This window comes from Centruroides sculpturatus, unplaced genomic scaffold, assembly GCF_000671375.1.
Source record: "Centruroides sculpturatus isolate CEXI.00-Female unplaced genomic scaffold, Cexi_2.0 scaffold219, whole genome shotgun sequence".
Classification (NCBI taxonomy): domain Eukaryota; kingdom Metazoa; phylum Arthropoda; class Arachnida; order Scorpiones; family Buthidae; genus Centruroides; species Centruroides sculpturatus.
Genome location: NW_019384506.1, coordinates 140,141 through 160,821, shown reverse-complemented (window position 1 = coordinate 160,821; position 20,681 = coordinate 140,141). Strand labels below are relative to the sequence as shown.

The following is a 20,681-nucleotide window of genomic DNA, read 5'->3' as shown; positions in this document are numbered from 1 at the left end:
GCTCTTTCTTTTTCAGGGAGAGAATCCGATCTACAAACAGGCCACCTCCACCTTCAAGAATCCCACTTACGGATGCAAGCAGTGAGCCCCAACCGTCAGGCGTGTAGTTTAGAACCACTCTAACCCTTTTCTTTTGGCTAATTTGCGTCTATTCCAACCGGGTTACGTTCGGACCCCGTCTAAAGATCTGATAGTTCTCGTTTTTAATTTTTTCGTTATAATTTACGTCATGCGTGGGTCGACGGGAGGGTCCGGTCGGCCTCCTTTTCCTACTTTTTAATCGCGGTTCGTCTTCCGTTTCCGGCTCCGGGGGCGGGCCACTTCCGTCCGCCGCGGCCCCCTCCGTCTTCCTCGGTCGTCGAGTGGGGCGACGGCTTCCCAACGGCCTCGGCGCCCGGCAAGCAAGAGAAATTCCCCGCCGCCGCACCTTTGGCGCGACACGTGGCAAACGGCGCGTCGCCTTTTGTACAGGAAGAAAATCGGTCCCAAGGGCCGACTTTTGTAGAACCGGAAATCGTCTTCCGCTTTTGTTATCATCCGAAGCCAAATCGTTTGTTTAATAAAATTATTTAATACCGAACGTCTGCTATTTTATTCCTTAAAAGGAAGAGCTTCTGTCGTTTATAGCCAATGCGGTGGATGGGAACCCGGTTACCGCGTTTTCTCCCCTAACTATTTTATTTATTTTCCAAAATATGCATTTCCACTCTGCGATTAGTTCGGTTATATCTTAGTAACAGGAGAAATATTCAAATCCTCGACATTCTTTACTAATAAGGAAAGCTTTTAATTAAAATATTTTCGCACTAGCTTTCCACCAAGTACATATAATTATCGTAAGATGGACGAATGGATATGAATTTTAATTAAGTCCGGTAATCTTTCGTCGCTTAAAATATTTTAAATATAAATCAGATAGGTTTTAATAAACGATGCAATCGACTTTCATACTTTATTAGTTATTAGCACGCAACGTTTGTACTAATATCGATGGAAACGCTTGTTTCACATCGAACAGAATCAATACGTAATTAGTTTTCTATGCGCTGCGCTCGGATAAAATTCCCTACTGTTCAGTCTTATAAAATAATCGTCATTCTTGTACGTCTGTTGTCCGAACAAACGTATGTCGGTGTTTAAACATCAGTATTAGCTGCTGGTGAGAATTTAAAAAATATATTATTCCAGCGAATTGAAAATTTTAAAACCAATTATTCCCTAATTATAGTCGGGTTAAATTACAGTCGATAATGGATTCGGATGTAAATGCCGAATGTCCGGTTTGTCAAATCGACTTTGTTCTTCGAGCGGCCAAAGTCTTTGCCACGAATATAATTATGGACTGCAACTGCCAGAAGAACGAAAGAAAACCGAAATTTCGTTTTTTCCTGAACAAAGTTTACGGGTGTGACGAAAGTACAGTACAACTTTTCTTGTGGACTATAACAATTCGACAGTTTCTGGGAACCTTTTTCGAAGGCGTAACCTGCAGTGAATTGGTATACGTTTACGGAACCGACAATAGTTTCATCAGATTGATACATTTAATTGCTTGTGTTTTGTGCCGTTCTTTTCGGCATATTTAAAAGAAGAAAACTGTACTTCGAATACAAGAAAAGCTCTTACGAAGAAGAAATCTTTTTAAACAAATACTTCGAAGCATTTTCATTAATTTCACTTATTCTCTATTTTATTGTCATAATTATTATAAATGTAATATTAGATATATTCGGTTTTCCAATCACGAGAGAAAATAAATCTCCCGAAAAAGCGGCATTTTGCGTCATTGTAATGAATGTTACTTCCATATACTTCTACGCTGTTATTTTCCTTACGGTTTTGCAAGGTATCCTCGTTAGATTTATAATATTCGAAAGATTAAAAACTCTATCAACCGAGATGAAGAGTTTTCACGCCGAACACAGTCGTTTGGAGATTTTTTTAAACAGTTGCGTAGAAAAGCACACAGAAATTTTGGACGGTTTGGTACAGGTGAACGAGGTGTACGAATACGTCTTTCCTCTGATCTACGCCGTGTCTCTGTACGTCAATTGTTTTCTCATTTACGTGGTGGCATTCATCGACATAAACTTGTCTCTGAGAATCATCATTTCGGCTTTCTGAAGGTTTTTCGTGATTTTTCTACTTTCTTTTGCTTTGTCCCGTTTAACATCTGAGGTAAGCGCTATCTTCGTTTACGTAATAAAAATAGAAAATAAATAACTACTTTTTTCGTGTGGATAATTTTCATTTTTAAATTATTGTATCGTCATTCGAATTAAACGGCTATGAGGCATTTCTTTTACGATTTATTATTTTGTTTATTAATATTCGCATCCCAAGTAATAGAATGAGAAAAAATTGCGATACGAAAACAGTAGGCTAATAAGGAGCAGAAATTTCATTATTATAATATTTTATAGTGAAAGACAGAATAATGTTTTTGCTGTTTTTGCTTTATAGCAGTGGTCTAGTCTCCAACCAACTGTATTAGAAGTGAGAATAAAATTCTTGCCAAAACTTGCAAAACACCTTTCAAGTCCAGTCCTGAAAGATGTTTGCACTGACCTGTTCAACAGACTCAAAAAGTATTTTGAAACTTTATGGAATTGTGGATGTTGGAGTTTTTTTTCAATAGATTGTTATAACAAAAAATAAGAGAGACAACTATATATTGGCATTAGAGAGAAATATGTTTAATTCATGAGTAGTTTCGACAGTATATAACTGTTCTCTTCAGGCAACATGGCAAATATTACATTAGAAACAAACGCGAAACACCAATTTTTCTTTTTATCACTCTCTTCTTTGCTTTCGTGTCTAATTATAACCTTTTCCACTATTTAATTTAATGTTCCCACTGTGTGGAGACTAGAGGAGCCTTTCTTAGTGGTTAGAGTGTACGGACAAGCCAAAGTAAACCAAAGCTTCTTTCCCCGTTAAGAAGAGCCGCACTTAAGCTTAGTTCATACTAAGCGCAATTCGTTGGCGACAGCGAAAAACAGAGGGAATGAATGACACGTCGGACACGACGTGGTTTCCGGCGAATTTTGCCATTTCGCTAATGTGTGAACTAACCTTTAGTGCCATAGAACGAAAAGAGCTAACTTAAAATTTAATTTAAACAATTTATGCTATTACTTATTTAATTGCAATAAAACGTATAAAATCTTTATGCAATTTCAAACCATAACTAACATATAAGTTCAAATAGAAAATCGTATCTCTTATGGCTACTCTCTCTATTAAAACAGCATTTATAGAGTCATCTGTTAGGATATTCTATTATTAAGAACGATATAAACAGATGGCGCCACACAGACAGTTTTAATTTTGCTGGAGAAGTTAAGGAACTCGTTGCTGGAGTTTTTTATTTTCGTTTTGTATTTCAATGAACACCGTTTTTAATCGCACCTATAATATACTTTACAATGCAGAGTTTAACGCGAACTAAAAATAATTAATAGAATATAAATTTAATTAATTTTCATTTCTTTTTCAGTTGTACAATAGCTTCATAGAAATCAGAAGATTTTCTTCTGTCCACATGAAAATTGAAAACAAACTCAAGGTTGACTCGATTAATTATTAAATTCGCCTTTTAACCGTAAACAATTTGATTAATAAACTTATTTGATTAGTTTCTAGATTTTATGAAGAGATTCGGAAAGACCCCGATTGGTATTTCTATCTGAGGATTCTTCTTCATCAAGAAAAACTTTGTCATGAGAGTGAGTACTTCTTTCTGGTGTATTTCGTTTGACACGAATTTAGTTTTTCACCGACCATGTGTGCCATGCGTTAGACATCTATTAAGATTTTTTTTTAAGATTTTATTTAAATTTTTATGCTTGAACACAATCTTGGAATTTCGTCGGATGATATTAATTTTGTATAAGTTAATTGAAGACACAGACTGTCAAAAAAATATAAAAATATAAAAAACGTTTTTGGTAGACAATATTTATTCACTTCACGTGTTCCAAAACAAAAACGGTCAAGTAGCCTAAAAAAGAACGGTCCGGTCGTCAAAAAGTTATTGTTCTGGAACACGTGAAGTGAATAAATGGTGTCTACCAAAAACGTTTTTTATATTTTTTATATTTTTCGGACAGTCTGTGTCTTCAATTAACTTATACAAAACTTGAACACAACATTTAAATTTTAAATCTCAGTTCTAGCATCTGAGTTTCACATTCTCTGTTCTTGTAATTATAAACACTGGCTCGAATAAAATACTTTCTTATTTTACAGATGTTAAGTGGATTTTATTCTATTTTGTCAACGTTACTGAAGCTCGGCAACGAGAAGGAAAGTGGATGCATCTCGACAGAAAACAACAAAACCGATTCCTTCGGCATAATGTCAGTTTTGGATAATTTTTAATTTCTTTTTCTATAAAGTTCCCATCGTTAGAAACGAACCGATTTTGTAGAGAAATGTCATCTACTACACCCAGGGCGGTGTGGTAGATTTTTTCAGTATGATGCGAGTCTTCGAAATGCCGTCGCTTAAATTTTTTTTCTTTAGAATAACCTTCGATTGTGAATGTTTTAAGTGCACAAAATGTACGAATACTATTTTTATTTTGAAAATATAAACTATTATAAAATATTGATATCAACTACAGCAATCTACTACAGTTTTGTACGTGTGCCGGGCTGTGAACGGCTCACGTATTTGTAAAATCTAAGTTACTCGTACAACATGGAATTCATATAAAACGAAATTATCAACAGTGTTATAGGGGGGTCGACTGTAATGTAATATGAAATCAAGATACAGGAGTTTAGGCCAGTACTGGTTTAAACCATAAGTGGCAATTTAATGGTTTTATTGAAGGGCGCGTCATTAAGGGGGGGAGAGGGAGAGCATTAATGCCTAACCACAAGAACGGCTTTCGAAATTGATTTCCATACTTTCCCTTGAATTGATAATATTTCATACATTGTTATAAATATTTTTATATATTTCGATGTTTTAACCAAATGTTCGAACCGTTTTAAATTCAAATTCGATGAAGAATTCGAACTATATAAAAAAATAATAATAATAAAATTTATTAATGAGTTATTTTTAAAAAATGTTAAATATAATTAAAATGTTAGATATTTTTAATTAATAATATAAAAAACTTTATATTTGTTTATTAAAATTGAAAACGTTTTACGGTGCCCCCTTATTTATTTAACTTTTTGACTAAAAATAACTACTGTATTATTATATAATTGTATGGTCATTAAAGTTAGACATTCAAACTAAAAGTTATATGTCTTTAAATGTTATATAGTAATTATGAAAATATTTAATGCTTTTACACTTCATTAAATCAAATTTATAAATTATTATAGTAATTCTAAAAAATTAACACTGTTGTGATAATGTAAAATTTGTCATTAAGTATAAAGTGTTTTAAAAATCGGCAACATTAATGAATTATAGTTTCTTGACCAATTAATTTAATAAAACATGAAAAAAAGGGAAATATCCAACGAAATTGCCACGATAACACTTCCGAATATGAACCATTTAGTTAAAAACTTAAATTACTAGCAAAATGTAAAAGTGTAGTTCATTTTTCCAGATACAGTACAGTATTTATTATTTCGGATCTCTTCTTATGCATTATTTCCTTAATATATGAAAGACGTAGATAATTGTTCTCTTCTGCTGCTAATTGCGGGCGGATTCGTTTTAGAAATTGTTTATGTTTTGTCAACTCCTTCCCACTTGGTTGAGTTCATTTTCATTTAATTTAATTTAATTTTAATTAATTAATTAACTTTTAGTTCTTCGCCCGAGTAACTCGGGCAGGTTACATAGCGTTACATAAAACTCGGTCCTTTCGGCCCCCCAGAATGTTTTGTTGTTTTTTTTAAATTTTTGGAATGTTTTTTGTTTCCAAATTTTTTCTAAAAATGTTTTCCACGAGAAAAAATTTTATCGCGATTTTAATCTACTTTTAATGACGCACGATTAACGCTTAATTGTTTTTTAAATGAGATTTTTTTTTATCAAATTTAATTAATCGTTCTAAAGTTGTAGTACACAGATTTGACTTCGGTAAAGTTATTTAAAGCTACTTTCTGATGTCAGAAACGACCTCCGATAGTTTTTTAATTTTTTTTAATTAATAGATTTTATTATATATACGTTTAATTAAGTCGAGGGGTCGGAAATCGCAATAAAATTTGAATTTTTTAAAAATATTTAAAAATATAGGTCTAGTTAGTATTCACCCTACTTTAAATCCTTTTCCTCCCGAGACGTCTATGAGAATACCCCGGGAAATACGACTCCAGCTGTTCTCAAGGTCATCCAGCTGTTTAAACAATGACTCATCAGTGTCAAATTTCGCAGAAAGGCGAGACAAAGAAAGTTAAACTTTGAAGCTTTTTCTTCAAAATTAACGCATTTCTTTCGTTTTTTTTTCAGTTTGAAGTATTTTTTATGTTTAATTATAATTAATTAAAAGTTTATCGGGAACTGAGGGGTTAAATGTCAACTTTCGTACCTGCAGTTAATCACTCGGAAAATTCTCAGTCACTAAAGGACGCTTTCTCAACCTTCCGACCTATTGTTGCAAGCTTGTCAAATGAATATAGCAACAGACCGATTTTCGGGGCAGTCGTCATCTATCCTGCCGACGGTGCAGTCGCTCGTTTTTCGAAAAGCTTTAGTCGTCACCCTATTGGAATATTTTGTGCTTCTCGTCTTCGGACCGTTCGCCTATTGTTCCCATATTGGATCTGCCTAATCACCCACTTCAATCGTAGGAAGTGCCCAGATTGGATTACCTATACAGAACTTTGGATTAACATAACAGAACATCGAATTGACATTACCTCTCACAACCAACGTACCCATTACGGAAATCAAGGTCGTTCCAGCCTAAGGAACCTACCGATACATCAGGTATCTATCATCACGCGGTGTTTTATGTAAACTCTCTCTCTTACCGCGAAAGCAATTTTTTCCTCAAACTACAGGAAATACGTTCCTCGTTAAACGTCTTAGTTAACAATTAAATGTTTTGTTAACCTACTCTGCGTAATCAGGAGTAACATGGAGTAAGGAGTAAGGGGTTTGTAGTATTACAAGGAGTAACACTACAAACAAATTGTTTGGAATACATCACAGAGGATGCCTATTAAAAAAAAAAAAACACATTTTAGAAATGGAAATTATTTTGCAAAAGCTCGACTTTTCTCTAGTAAAATCTCTTCCATTGCATTTTTTGAGAAGATACTCCAAAGCTGGTGATGTAAGTAATTTATTCTAGAATAATTTTCTCGTACAGTTTTTACACAAACTATTCTATGTAGGTTGATGTCAAAACACATACTCTAGCAAAATATTTAATGGAGATGACGATTGTGAAATATGATCCAGCACACTATTCTCTGTTTATGTGGCGGAAGCATCTCTCTACACAGTTATGAAAATATTCAGCCGATAACCATAAATTACAGGTAAGTAATTGTTTACATTTTGCAAATTTTTAAAATAAAAAATAAATTTGACTTTTACAACTTTTTTTTTATAAATTTTGAATTCTAGAAAATTTACAAGAAATATAGAAAAAGTGTATTTTTAGAAATCAGTGATAGTCAACAACTGAAGGCGAAATTACACCAGCAATTTGCCAACAAACAAAAAATCAACCAACTGATCTGTTTCACGCTATTCACGTAAATGTAAACACCATAAATATATTTTATAAAAAACATTTTTTAGAAAATTAGACATTTCCTTAAAGTATTTGGAATGAATATTGTTACTATTTTTTTAATATAACTGAATAATTGTAGTCTTTAGTTTCTAACAAAAAGTCTCCTTGCCATAAAATAAGAACTTTGATTTCATCTCGCAACTTTTATAACAAAAATATCTATACATTTTAAAATAGCATTTCATTTACGGAATATCTTGTTTTAAAGTGAATTTCTTTTCTAAAATATTCTCGTTTTAAAAAACTTTACTTCAATAACAGTGGGTGGAACTAAATCATTCTTGGTGTTTTCATAGTTTTGATCAATTTTAAGTGTTTGTGTAAAAATTTTGTAAAAAATCATCTAGATATTAAAATTTTATATATGAATAGTGAATTTAGCTGTTAATAAAATTTTAGTATTAAAAGGCTCCCAAAGACAGATACAATAGTTTTCCAGATCTGACTAAATAAATTTGCTTAATTGGCTAATTGTAGCAGAGAATTATTGAAATGGGGAGAAATACAATTTTTGCCACTTTAATAATTTTATTCCAACCAAAATAATTCTACGTTGATCAATAATTTAGTATTTTGTTTAAAAATGTTAATAAGTAATTTGTCTCCTGCAGTTTAGTGTTTTTATTTCCGTACTTCAAATACACTTAATTCATAAGTTTTATTGTTTATAACAAGTTTTTTAGAAGATCCCTGCAAAATTTTCAAAAACTAAGTGTTTGACTGTAATGTGAATTAAAGGTTCTTAATAGAATTTCATCTAAATACTGTTAGTTTTAAAATTTTTTTAAATTTAGATGTCAAGCATTTAAGTTAAATCCTGTTATCAGAAAATGTTTTTAAACTCACCTGCATTAATATTTAAATTATCTAGGCTGGATCACTATTAAGAATCACAACAGTAACTCCCTGCGAAGTAAACACCACTGACATAGACTGACTAAAGGCTGACCCTATATTGTATATATAAAATCAGTGACATTAATTTGTTGTATATACCTAAATAGGAAAGAGTTGCCAATTTTCGGGGCTCAATTTCTCCACCCCCAAATGTCTAAAGTAATTTCAAATGTCATTCAAAAAGCGATTTGTTTTCTTAGCTAGTGCGCAAAATTTAAAGATTTTCTATGAGGCGATTTGCCAAAATATAAGCAATCAAAGTGCAAAAACTGCCAAAAGCTGTTTTCTTTCTTCATCCAGCACTGCAAATGTTCATATAGAAAAACTACCGTGTAAAAAGCAGAAATTTTAAAGTGCTATCTCATTTAGCAATTTTAGTGTATTTTTGCAATTTAATGCATTTTAAATTTTCCTCAGATGAATATTTATCTCAAATGGGTTTATGAAAAAAAGGATAATGTTCTTCACGAGGTCAGTCAAATTATCAAAGTTCAATTAATTAGATTATTTTATGATCTTGTGATAGTGAAAAAGATACCATAATTTAGTTTTAAAGCCTTGGTAACTTGGACTCAAACAGCGGATTGCAGAGACAGAGTTTACGTTAAACGACGTTTATTAACAGAACGGCCTATAGACGTTGGCTGGCTGAACCGCGGTTTAAAATGCGTTGCAAAGACGACGATCGTCTATTTCTGAACTTCGGCAAAACATTGGTTCTGACTTCGCTATTACTCCCCTGTTTTAGCAGTCGTTCGGCCAATCGGGTTATTTGTTTGTGACGTCAGAAATGGTCGTCAGTTATATTCCGAAAGCTTGCAGAAATAAAATCATAAGGCCGTCAAAACCATTGTTCGGCAATTAATGACAATCCTTTTCCATTTCGATATTTAATTTCGTCGCCAATACGGTTTAAAACATGAACAAATTTTTTTTAGTAAGTAAATAAGAAATCTTTATAGGCGTAGAAGGCTTTCGCCTGTTACAAGGGCGTTTAATTTTGATGAAACGCATATTAACATCTCATATAATAATTTTTTAACAATATTAGTATTTACCATATACTAATCTATATAATTATATTAATATTTGGTCATAATTACTATTTAATTAGTTGTTTAACATAGTTATATATCATATAAATCGTGTTAACATCAGCTCTATCTAATGTCTTGTACATTTAGCCAGTGGCCCAATCTGGAGCCTTTGTAGTTTATCCTTTTCGTTACAATTTTCACAAAATATGAATTTTAGATAAATTTTTGGTACAATTTGGACATTTAGATTAGGTATAATCTATATATTTGTCATTTATAATTATTCCATTTTTATTTAACCTAATCTGCATAAAAAACTTTTTAATATTGAAAGCTATATTTGTCAATATATAGTTGTTATTTACTGGATAATTTAGAATTGTCGCATACCAGCTTGTATTTTCTCGTTTTTGTATATCTTCAACGTCTTGGATAATAGAGTATTCCATAACTCTGTGTATTATTTCTTTACTATACTGCTCCATATCATACGTATGATCCATAAACAGTTTAACAGAAAATCCATATTTATATACTATCTTCGATAACTGAATTATCCAACTTCGTCTTAAGTCCGTTTCCCTTGATTTGTGATATAGTAAGAACAGCAATTTTGTTGTTATATCTTCAGCCTTAATAATTTTGAGTAAAAACTTTAAATATCTTTTTATTAGTATAGTATTTATTCTGAATGTATTTGTTTCTAATCTTAAAACACTAACTGGGATATTTATATTATAGCTTGAATATCTTACGTATAAATATGTTCTGTATTTTTTCAGTCATTAAATTTTTCCATGCTCCAAATTGGGGCAGTATATCCCATTGAGTTCATCACAATCGAATTAAAAAGTTGAAAATATATACGTAAGTTCTTTATTTTTGCCTTACAGAATAGACCAATTAAATTATTTATTGCAGTTTCTGCTTTACTTAGTGAGTTTTTATAGTGTTTTTCAAACGAGAGATTAGGTGTGAATGTAACTTCTAAAAATTTTATTTCCTTCACTATCTTCACTTCTTCATTATTAATAAAAAAAGACATGTGCTTTTTGGATACGTTACTTCCGTTTCTAAATATCATAATTGTTGATTTTTTGGAATTTATTTTAACTCTTAGCTTTTCTAAATACTCACAGATTTGTTGTATTTTTCTACGGAGTGCAGCTGCTGTAGGAGCTATCAACACAATGTCATCAGCATACGATATACTGTAGTATGTCTAATCTGGTTTTCAATTTGAAACCCATCTTCGTCTCTTTTAAAGCAATCATTTAGATCAAATAAGTAGAAATTGAAAAGATATGGAGATAACGTATAAGGTTTTATGACGTCTCACTTCGATATATTAGCATTTGTTTCCTTCATCTTCGAAAACTTTTTAACATTGTAAATTAAATTGTTATTTTCTTCATTTTGAAAAGTCTATTATTGTACTGTACATATGTATTACAATATCAAATAAGTTTATGTATTAAAAATTCTGAATTTCGTTTCTAATAAAATAAAATTATAGACAAAACTGTCCAAAAAGGATCACCAATTATAACTTGTGTTCCAAGACTAACACATTTTCGGCGACTGACCTTTCTTTTTAGGCTACTTGTCGCCGGAAAGTTTACAAAAAGTCTTTTTAAACAACATAAAACGCATCCAATTAAAATTTTTAAAAATTCTGAAAAAGGAACTGGTGTTGTCTTGCTTACTTCCATCATACCTTCTTTTGGGGTTTCTTTTGCTTTTCATCTACTAAAGATTAGCGCTGAAAAATGTAGATTTTTAGAGAAGTTGCCCCCTGATGACGATACATGTAGAAATTTCTTCTGTAAAAGTTTGTCCGATTGAGAATTATTTCTAATAAAATAAAATTGAAGACAAAACTGGAAAGTTTACAAAAAGGACTTTTTGTAAACTTTCCAACTCCGGCGACAAGTAGCCTAAAAAGAAAGGTCAGTCGCCGAAAATGTGTATGTCTTGGAACAAAAGTAATAAATGGTGATCCTTTTTGGACAGTTTTGTCTTCAATTTTATTTTATTAGAAATAATTCTCCATCGGACTAACTTTTACAAAAGAAATTTCGTTTCTTTTACGGAATATTTATTTTGTCGCATAAATTGTCCAAGCGCTCCTTCTTATACATAATATAAAACTTTATACCCCAGAGTATTAATAATATAAAAGCCGTCGTAGGTGTGTGTGAATTTCTTGTAACTCCTGCAGTTTATGTCCAATCCGGATAAAATTTTGGTTTTATTCGTTTCATATACAAACGGAGAATATAGACTACTTATTTCATCGATATACTACCTCTAAAATAAACGTTTTATTGATTTCGGATCGGTGATCGCACTTATGTCGTAGTGACCTCGGTGACTTTATTTAGTTCATTTTTAAATATTGAATATCTTGAAATGCCTTATCAGGCAAGTTCAATATTCAAATTGTCATAATTAAAACACTAATGACGTGAAAAAATTATTCTTAAACAAGTAAAAGTATTTTAATTGCAATAAATTTTCAATAAAGATGAGATTTATACAGTATTTTGTAGAATTATTTTGTCACGAAGTTTTGTCAAAATATTGCAGAAATCATTAGGTTCAATTCGTCTTAAATGTCTCTTGTTGAAATTTTTAAAAATTGTATAGAATATGAATTAATATTTAACATTCGTAGGTTATTGTAATGTTGGCGGAGTATCGGAATCAGGCGATTCCTTTTGTTTCTTTATCAGCTCCAATCTTTTATTTCTCATGTTGACGAGAATTTCGGATGCTCTGATTACTTCTAGATCAGTTTCGTCCTGTTCCTATAATCAATATATAAATTATTATTATTTGAATTAAATTTTATACAATAAAAAATGAAAAAACTTCTTTCGAATAAATGTAAATTTTGAAATGTAAACAGAATTCAATTTATCATTCACAAATGGAAACTCAACACTTTTTCAATCACAAATCTACTTTGTAGTTAAGAGTAAATGGGTATCATCGATAATAAATTCTCATTCGATTGTGTAATATTAATAACATCGGTATAGTAGAGCTCAGCCACGCGTCTGAAGTTAAAGTGCCAAATTTGACCATTAATATCTCCGAGACCAACGAACCGATTTGGATACAATTTTAAATATTTATTGTTCGCGGTGAGAACTGCGATTATCTTAAATTTTGAATAAATTCGTTGAATCGTTCTGGATCTAGACAATCGCAGATTTAGCATTTTTTCCACTAGATTTACGATGAGAAAGATTTTTGTCCCACCAAGCTACCGGAAAATCTAGAAAGAGTCTGAGTTCTTTCGAGATCTGTCCACTTCTTTTGTAGTCTTTTTGAAGGTTTTATTTAAAAATATTTGGTATTTATAAAATTATACCTATTTTTTAAATATTAAAATTTCACTTTCGTTCGTTTTGCGATTACTTTTAAATTATTAATACAAGCCTAATGATTTGAAAATAGAAAATTCATAAAATAATGTCTTATTTTTACTTCTGTAGTTTTTATGTGCCTGTTAGTTCTTATGTGTTACAGCTCGACAGAAACATCATAATAAAGGTGACTGTTCCTCCAAACCTAACTGTAGTTGTAGTCTATGTAATGTGAACTACAGTAGAGCGTCGTTTATCCGAATCAATTAGGGACTGCGGTTGTTCGGATAACTTATTTCTCGGATAACCGATTATGTAGGAAAAAATACATTTACCTCTCTCGTGTTTAAATTTTTCTTTGTTGCGTGCCACTTCGCGTTGAATTTTCGTCGATGTTAAGCCTAATGTAAACTTTTTAAATCGTGGCTATTGTATCGTTAAAAATTATTTCTTTATTTCTTACAAACAAAGTAAATATATTGAAAAATATAAAAACAAAAGAAATTTATACTTTAGAAGTTATCTAGTATCAAAAACGTTCGATTCTGCATGACACAGTCCTCAGAAAAACATAACACGAAAGAGACAGTGCTGCCAGCTAAAACACATACACAAACATAAAAAAATTTGGAGTAACCCAAGATATAACCAAAGATTGCAGCGACACAGCAGTAGCGAAAATTTAAATTTGCTGACTGGAATTCTTTCGGATAACTGACGTTTCGAATAACAGAGTTTCGGATAAACGACGCTCTACTGTATATTGACATCGACAGTCTTACTCTCAAAGCTTTCACTATTCTTATCTTAATTTTTATTTAATTAACTGAAGATTCTTAACTGGAGCTTCAACTATTCCTATACCAGAACAAGTTTCCTTTATTTCTGCCGAGCTCTACTGTTTCAACCTGGTTTCACCACTTACTTATTACATATACAATGAGTATATTGCAATGCATTTTAATCATAAAACTGTGAAAAACTAGATTTTGTAAACTAAAAATTAACTTTCCTATACTATAATTTACTCGCACACCAGCTTTGATGGACGAGTAAATTATAGTATAGAAGGGCGGGTGTTCTGGTGTCTTTTCCTAACTTAAACTGAATGTTTATTTACAAAGTACTAAAACTTGTAAACAGAATACGACAATTAAATACCTTTGATGTGCAAGGAGCTTCATTGACGTGTGTCTGTTTATGTACGAACCATTCTTTCTCGGAGTTTGTAGTAAAGATACATTGATGACATTGCCATAATCTTTCAGAAGATTGCAAACTTTTATCTTTGTCGTTTGTTTCAAAATGTTCCTCTCGCATGAAACTTGCTGCTGAGNGTCTTCTTCCGGAAAAACGGACCCCGAAAATGCGACTTTTTGACTGTTCGTATCATCCCAAAATTTGACCCCAGGGTCACAAACGTAACACCGTTAGACACTTCTCGCAGTTCCGATTCCGATGATATATAACTTATTACTATGCGTGCACTATAAACCAATAAAAACTCGATCGAACAGGAGCTGAAGTTAATCCAACTTCACGTTACAACTGCTGACCTCTATCTCATTATTACTTCATACTGACATATGGATATCTTGGAATGCTTCATCAGGCAAGATCAATACAATAATATTCAAATTGTTATAATTAAAACACTAATGACGTGAAGAAATTATTCTTAAACAAAAAAAAGTATTTTAATTGCAATAAATTTCCAATAAAAATAAGATTTATACAGTATTTCGTAGAATTATTTTCGTTCACGAAGTTTTGTCAAAATATCGCAGAAATCATTAGGTTCAATTCGTCTTAAATGTCGAATTCAGAGGAATCTCTCGTTGAAATTTTTAAAAATTGTATAAAATATGAATCAATATTTAACATTCGTAGGTTATTGTAATGTTGGCGGAGTATCGGAATCAGGCGATTCCTTTTGTTCTTTTATCATCTCAAATCTTTTCTTTCTCATGTTTATGAGAATTTCGGATGCTCTCAACACTTCTGGATCTATTTTTTCCTGTTTCTGCAACAACGAATATATAAATTATTGTTATTTAAATTAAATTTTTATACAAAAGAAAATGAAAAGGTTTCCTTCGAATAAATGTCAATTTTGAAATATAAACAGAATTCAATTTATCATTCACAAATGGGAACTCAACACTTCTTCAGTCTCAAATCTAATTTGTAGTTAACAGTAAATGTGTATCATCGTTAATAAACTCTCATCCGATTGTGTAATATTTATAACCTCGGTATAGTAGAGCTCAGCCACAGTCTGAAGTTACAGTGCCAAATTTGACAATTAATATTTCCGAGACCAACGAACCGATTCGGATAAAATTTAACATATTTAGTGTTCGCGGTTAGAACGGCGATTATCTTAAGTTCTTTTATAAGTTCGTTGGAATGTTCTGGATCTAGACAATCGCAAATTTAGCCTTTTTCTACTAGATTTACGACGAGATAGATTTTGGTCGCACCAACCAACCAAAAAATCTAGAAAGAGTCTGTGTATGCTTAATAGTTCTTTCTAGGTCTGACCATCTTTTTTGTAGTCTTTTTGAAGGTTTTATTTAAAAATAATGGGCATTTATAAAATTATAGCCTATTTTTGAAATATGAACATTTCATTTTTCGATCGTCTACCGCCCAACGTGACGTTTTGCTATATTACTTTTAATGTATTAATACAAGCTTAATGATTTTAAAATAGAATATTTATAAAATAATGTCTCATTTTTTACTTTTGTAGTTCTTATGTGCCTATACATAACAAGAGATATCGGAATCGTGTCAAATTTGATCCTGNATACACAAACATAAAAAAATTTGGAGTAACCCAAGATATAACCAAAGATTGCAGCGACACAGCAGTAGCGAAAATTTAAATTTGCTGACTGGAATTCTTTCGGATAACTGACGTTTCGAATAACAGAGTTTCGGATAAACGACGCTCTACTGTATATTGACATCGACAGTCTTACTCTCAAAGCTTTCACTATTCTTATCTTAATTTTTATTTAATTAACTGAAGATTCTTAACTGGAGCTTCAACTATTCCTATACCAGAACAAGTTTCCTTTATTTCTGCCGAGCTCTACTGTTTCAACCTGGTTTCACCACTTACTTATTACATATACAATGAGTATATTGCAATGCATTTTAATCATAAAACTGTGAAAAACTAGATTTTGTAAACTAAAAATTAACTTTCCTATACTATAATTTACTCGCACACCAGCTTTGATGGACGAGTAAATTATAGTATAGAAGGGCGGGTGTTCTGGTGTCTTTTCCTAACTTAAACTGAATGTTTATTTACAAAGTACTAAAACTTGTAAACAGAATACGACAATTAAATACCTTTGATGTGCAAGGAGCTTCATTGACGTGTGTCTGTTTATGTACGAACCATTCTTTCTCGGAGTTTGTAGTAAAGATACATTGATGACATTGCCATAATCTTTCAGAAGATTGCAAACTTTTATCTTTGTCGTTTGTTTCAAAATGTTCCTCTCGCATGAAACTTGCTGCTGAGATTTCAGCAGAAGAGTGCACCTCACTCTGTTCCGAGTGTTTAAAAGATTTTGAAGTGCTTTCGCCTGCAGTTTTCTAAACAATTGAAAAATATTGTTAATTATGCAATTCCTTTTATACGTATCATTCTATAATGCTTTTTACATTTAATTAAGAACTAATACCAGAAATACTATAAAAATGATAGAATGTCGATAAAAATCTTTACTTAAACATTATTTCAACATTACGCAATAGTTTTGTTTGTGAATCATTTCGGACCATCAGCGATGTTTAAAATAAGCTACAATTTGTATACTTTTGATAGCACCGACATTTGTAAAATTTGAGTACAGTAAAAAGCTTTCTATCTAAAGACACTGTTTACCTTTTTCCCAACGATTTCCCATTTTTCTTTGTTTATTTTGTTAAGTTACGGCAATGAAACACATGGCTAGGTGGATGTCTTCCTGGAAGTCTTTTAAGGGTAAGTGGCTTCTATTCGGGCGTTACAGACGTAGAGAAAACCCGGAAATTTCCACGTGGCCAGCCCATTCGGGCGAGGAGCGAACACAGGACCCAACTGCCAGGAATCGCTTAGCCAATGGTGGACCCCGATGTGATATGCATCCTTCTTTCAGGTATAGCAGTACCTTCAGATCCCATTAGCGGGACTGAAGATTTGGGGCTCATTTGCTACATACCGGTTGCATATACTGTACCATATATTTATACGAATTTTTTACACTGTTTATTTGGAACGTATCAACTTCACAAAAAAAGGAAAAGGTGCACTTTCTCAGCAGTAATAATTAAATCGCTTCACGAATCTTTAATACTGTGAAAACGTTTGTAAATGAGTGTGAATCATACCAATCAACTCCATATTATTAAAAATTATATTTATGCCATAGATTTTCAATATTATTAAAGCAGAAAATAGTTCACAGAGAAGTTGCGAAATTAATACATTTGCAATTTGAAGATTCTCTATACGCAGATTTAGCACATGTTACTATAGAAACTTATAACAACTTTTTAACTTATTGTTTATTTTAAACTAGGATATTGTACTTATTTAGATATATTTTTGTTTACCTGAGACGGAAATTGTTTTTCTACTGTCGAATGAATTATTCGCTTGTGTTTATTTAAGTTCTTTTGTCGTGTAAATCTTCGAAAACAATCATCACACCGAAACGGTTTTTTTCCCGAATGACTTCTCTCGTGACGTTTTAAAGCGAATGGAGATGGAAAATGTTTCCGGCAAAACTCGCATCGATATTTTTCCAAATCCAGAAATCTCGGCGAAAGCTAAGCCAAAATTATATTATAGAAACGATTTTTTATAAAGTATAAAAAGATTAAATAATACAGAAAAACGTTACTAATATACCTTTAGGTATACACAGATTAATACAAGAATTAGAATCAAAGAAATAGAATTTTTTTATTTGTTGCTTTTAAATTAAAGAAAACGCAATAAAAATGTCTAACAAACACGAATAATGTGAACAGTTAAAAATATAAATGATAATACGAAAATGACATTAATTAAAAATTCTTGATAGTCGTTTTAAGTGTTACTTGTTTGTACGAATGCAGAATGAATTTCCTTCAAAAATTTCCTAATAAACACTTACTTTTTCGCCTATATTCGATTCTGTTAAATGGTTTCGCAAAATATGTCTGTCTAAACTCTCTTTCCATATAGTTGAACGATTACAATAGCTACATTTATAAAGTTCTTTTTTCGAGTGTTTATTTTGGTGTTTTCTAAAATTTGATTCAACTCCGGTAGAATAACCACATTCCTCGCATTTAAATTTCTTTTCGTTTGAATGTATTAACTTGTGTCTTTTCAAACTGAAGATCCGTGTAAATTGATTCCGACACACGTCACAAGTCAACCTTTCGCACCACGGATTCTCCTTCAGATGTTCGAGGAACTGCACTTCGTTTGAAAAGTCACTTTTGCACACCTTGCATTTAATGCCGCCGTTTTCGTCACTCGAAGCAACATCCTTATAAACAAATACATTAATATAATTACATATATTATTTATATTTCTATGTTAGAATATCCAGATCAATAGAAACTGTTTCGGTTTAACAATTGTTTTACAAATTTGTATTTTCCGCCATTGAAAGACACGTAATTTAAGAATACGAAAGGTCTTTTCAAGTTTAAATAATTTCGGTAATGACACTTACCATTCGCTCGAGTTGTGACAATTTCTGGTTTGAAAAAATACGACAAATTTTGCGATTATTGTTAAAATGTAATTATTACCATTGCATTGTTTAATGAAATAATATTCTGATTTTGATTTTAAGAAATAATATTCATTGTGTTAACGGAAGATACAGTAAAACAAATGATTAAATATTTGTATAAACAAAATATCAAGGAAGATGAAAAGAAACTTGTTTCAAATGTAATGAAACTTTAATTCGTTCCAAAATGTCGTTCAAAAACCGACTTGTTCTTAAACTAAAACAATTTTCTCCATAAAATACAATATAAAATAGATAAATCTGTTCCCGATTCCAAAAATGGTCTTTTTTTGCCTTTTTAGCTGTTTACCATGCATAAAAATTCCTACAAATGCAATATAACATAATATTAACTACACCTACACTAAGTATTGAACTATAAGAAAATTTCAGAAATTGAATCTACATTTTTTATTGTGTTTTTTTATAAAACAAATATAAACACGCAATTAAACCAAATTTATTAACATTAGTACACATTTAATCGTGAATTAAAATATGTACTTTCACAATATCGTATCACAATAAATTTTATAATTATCATAATTTATTGGTATAAGACAACCCTTAATTTTAGCTTTCTGTACGTTTTTACCTGTAATATGTTTAAAAGTAAATTCATTTCGCAATAAATATGCTAATGACTTTGTTACGAAGTATTTTAGCACCCATTTTAATGATTTTGATTTATTCGAACAGGAAAATCCTATTAATTTGAGAAACTTCATATTCTTCGAACCGGAAAAATTGTTTGAAAGGAAATTTTTAATTATTCAATGGTTTTTCTTGGCAGACGAACCTGGACGTTACTTTCATTCTTTAAATATACGTGACGAAAACGAGAACGATCGCACTCTTCACGCTGCGAAGTACGTGAAGGAAAAACGTGGTAAGTAGGACTACGTCCGTAGTTTTGAGTATTTTGTCGCGAAATGTAATAATTGGCACAGAAGAGGCCAACGCAGAAGCAGATGAAAAATACATTTGCAAGCAGACAGGAATGACATAGAACAGTTTTCTTCAGCCGCGATGTTTCGAAAGGAAAATCGACGTAAATGCAAATAGCAGTATTTCCAGTTTTTCCTGAGTTTAATATTTTAAATAAATGAATGAATATTTATCGGAATGCGGCATCGTTTCTCTCGTTATTCGCAAAGACCCATAACATATACAAAAAGGTTTTCAATTTAACTAAAATATTTACGTAAACTCTGTGCATTAATGTTAATCGAGAGCATTGTAAGCGAATGAAACGACATAAAATTTGAATTATCTCCATCAAAATATTAAATTTTTTTTCTGCCATTTAAAATATTTTGAATTTATTATATCATGCAATTCCATACTTAATTGAACTTCTACTTCCGTGCAATCGATAATGATCGATAGAACAAGGCACGTGGAAATATTCTGTAGATCAGTCATACAAGAAAGTTGTCGTTGGAGTATTGAAGAGATCGGAATAAATAATGTATTTGCAGAATACGTCAGTGTTTAAATGTCAATGTTAGTTCATTCTTCACTTACGCTCATTAAAATTTAAAAAGGTTAGCAAAGTGTAAAAACTGAGGTGGTCACTTCTTTACCGATCGCCATACTTTCCCTCTGTTATATATAATAGTCGAAAAACAATATTCCGATGCCTTGAAAAATTTAATCGCAATTATTTACTTATTACAGTGAAATTTTGGTTAAATTACAGTCGCTAATGGGATTCGGGTGTAAATGCCGGGTGTCCGGTTTGACAGATCGACTTTGTTCTTCGAGCGGCCAAAGTCTACGCCACGAATATAATTATGGACTGCAACTGCCAGAAGAACGAAAGAAAACCGAAATTTCGTTTCT

The 20,681-nt window shown here is 31.6% G+C and overlaps 1 protein-coding gene across 1 annotated transcript in view; it reads right to left on the bottom strand.

Annotated features, from left to right (window-relative positions):
• Positions 1-18,866, bottom strand: part of LOC111622234 (zinc finger protein 729-like) — a 37,766-nt gene extending 18,900 nt beyond the window's left edge. The window contains exons 1-5 of the mRNA XM_023364587.1: positions 18,774-18,866; positions 18,203-18,583; positions 17,658-17,873; positions 16,407-16,655; positions 12,348-12,476 (exon numbers count right to left, since the gene is read on the bottom strand). Coding sequence (XP_023220355.1) covers positions 12,348-12,476; positions 16,407-16,655; positions 17,658-17,873; positions 18,203-18,583; positions 18,774-18,776 — 978 coding nt within the window. The 5' untranslated portion in view covers positions 18,777-18,866. The remainder of the gene's footprint in view (positions 1-12,347; positions 12,477-16,406; positions 16,656-17,657; positions 17,874-18,202; positions 18,584-18,773) is intronic.
• Positions 18,867-20,681: the final 1,815 nt, after the last annotated feature.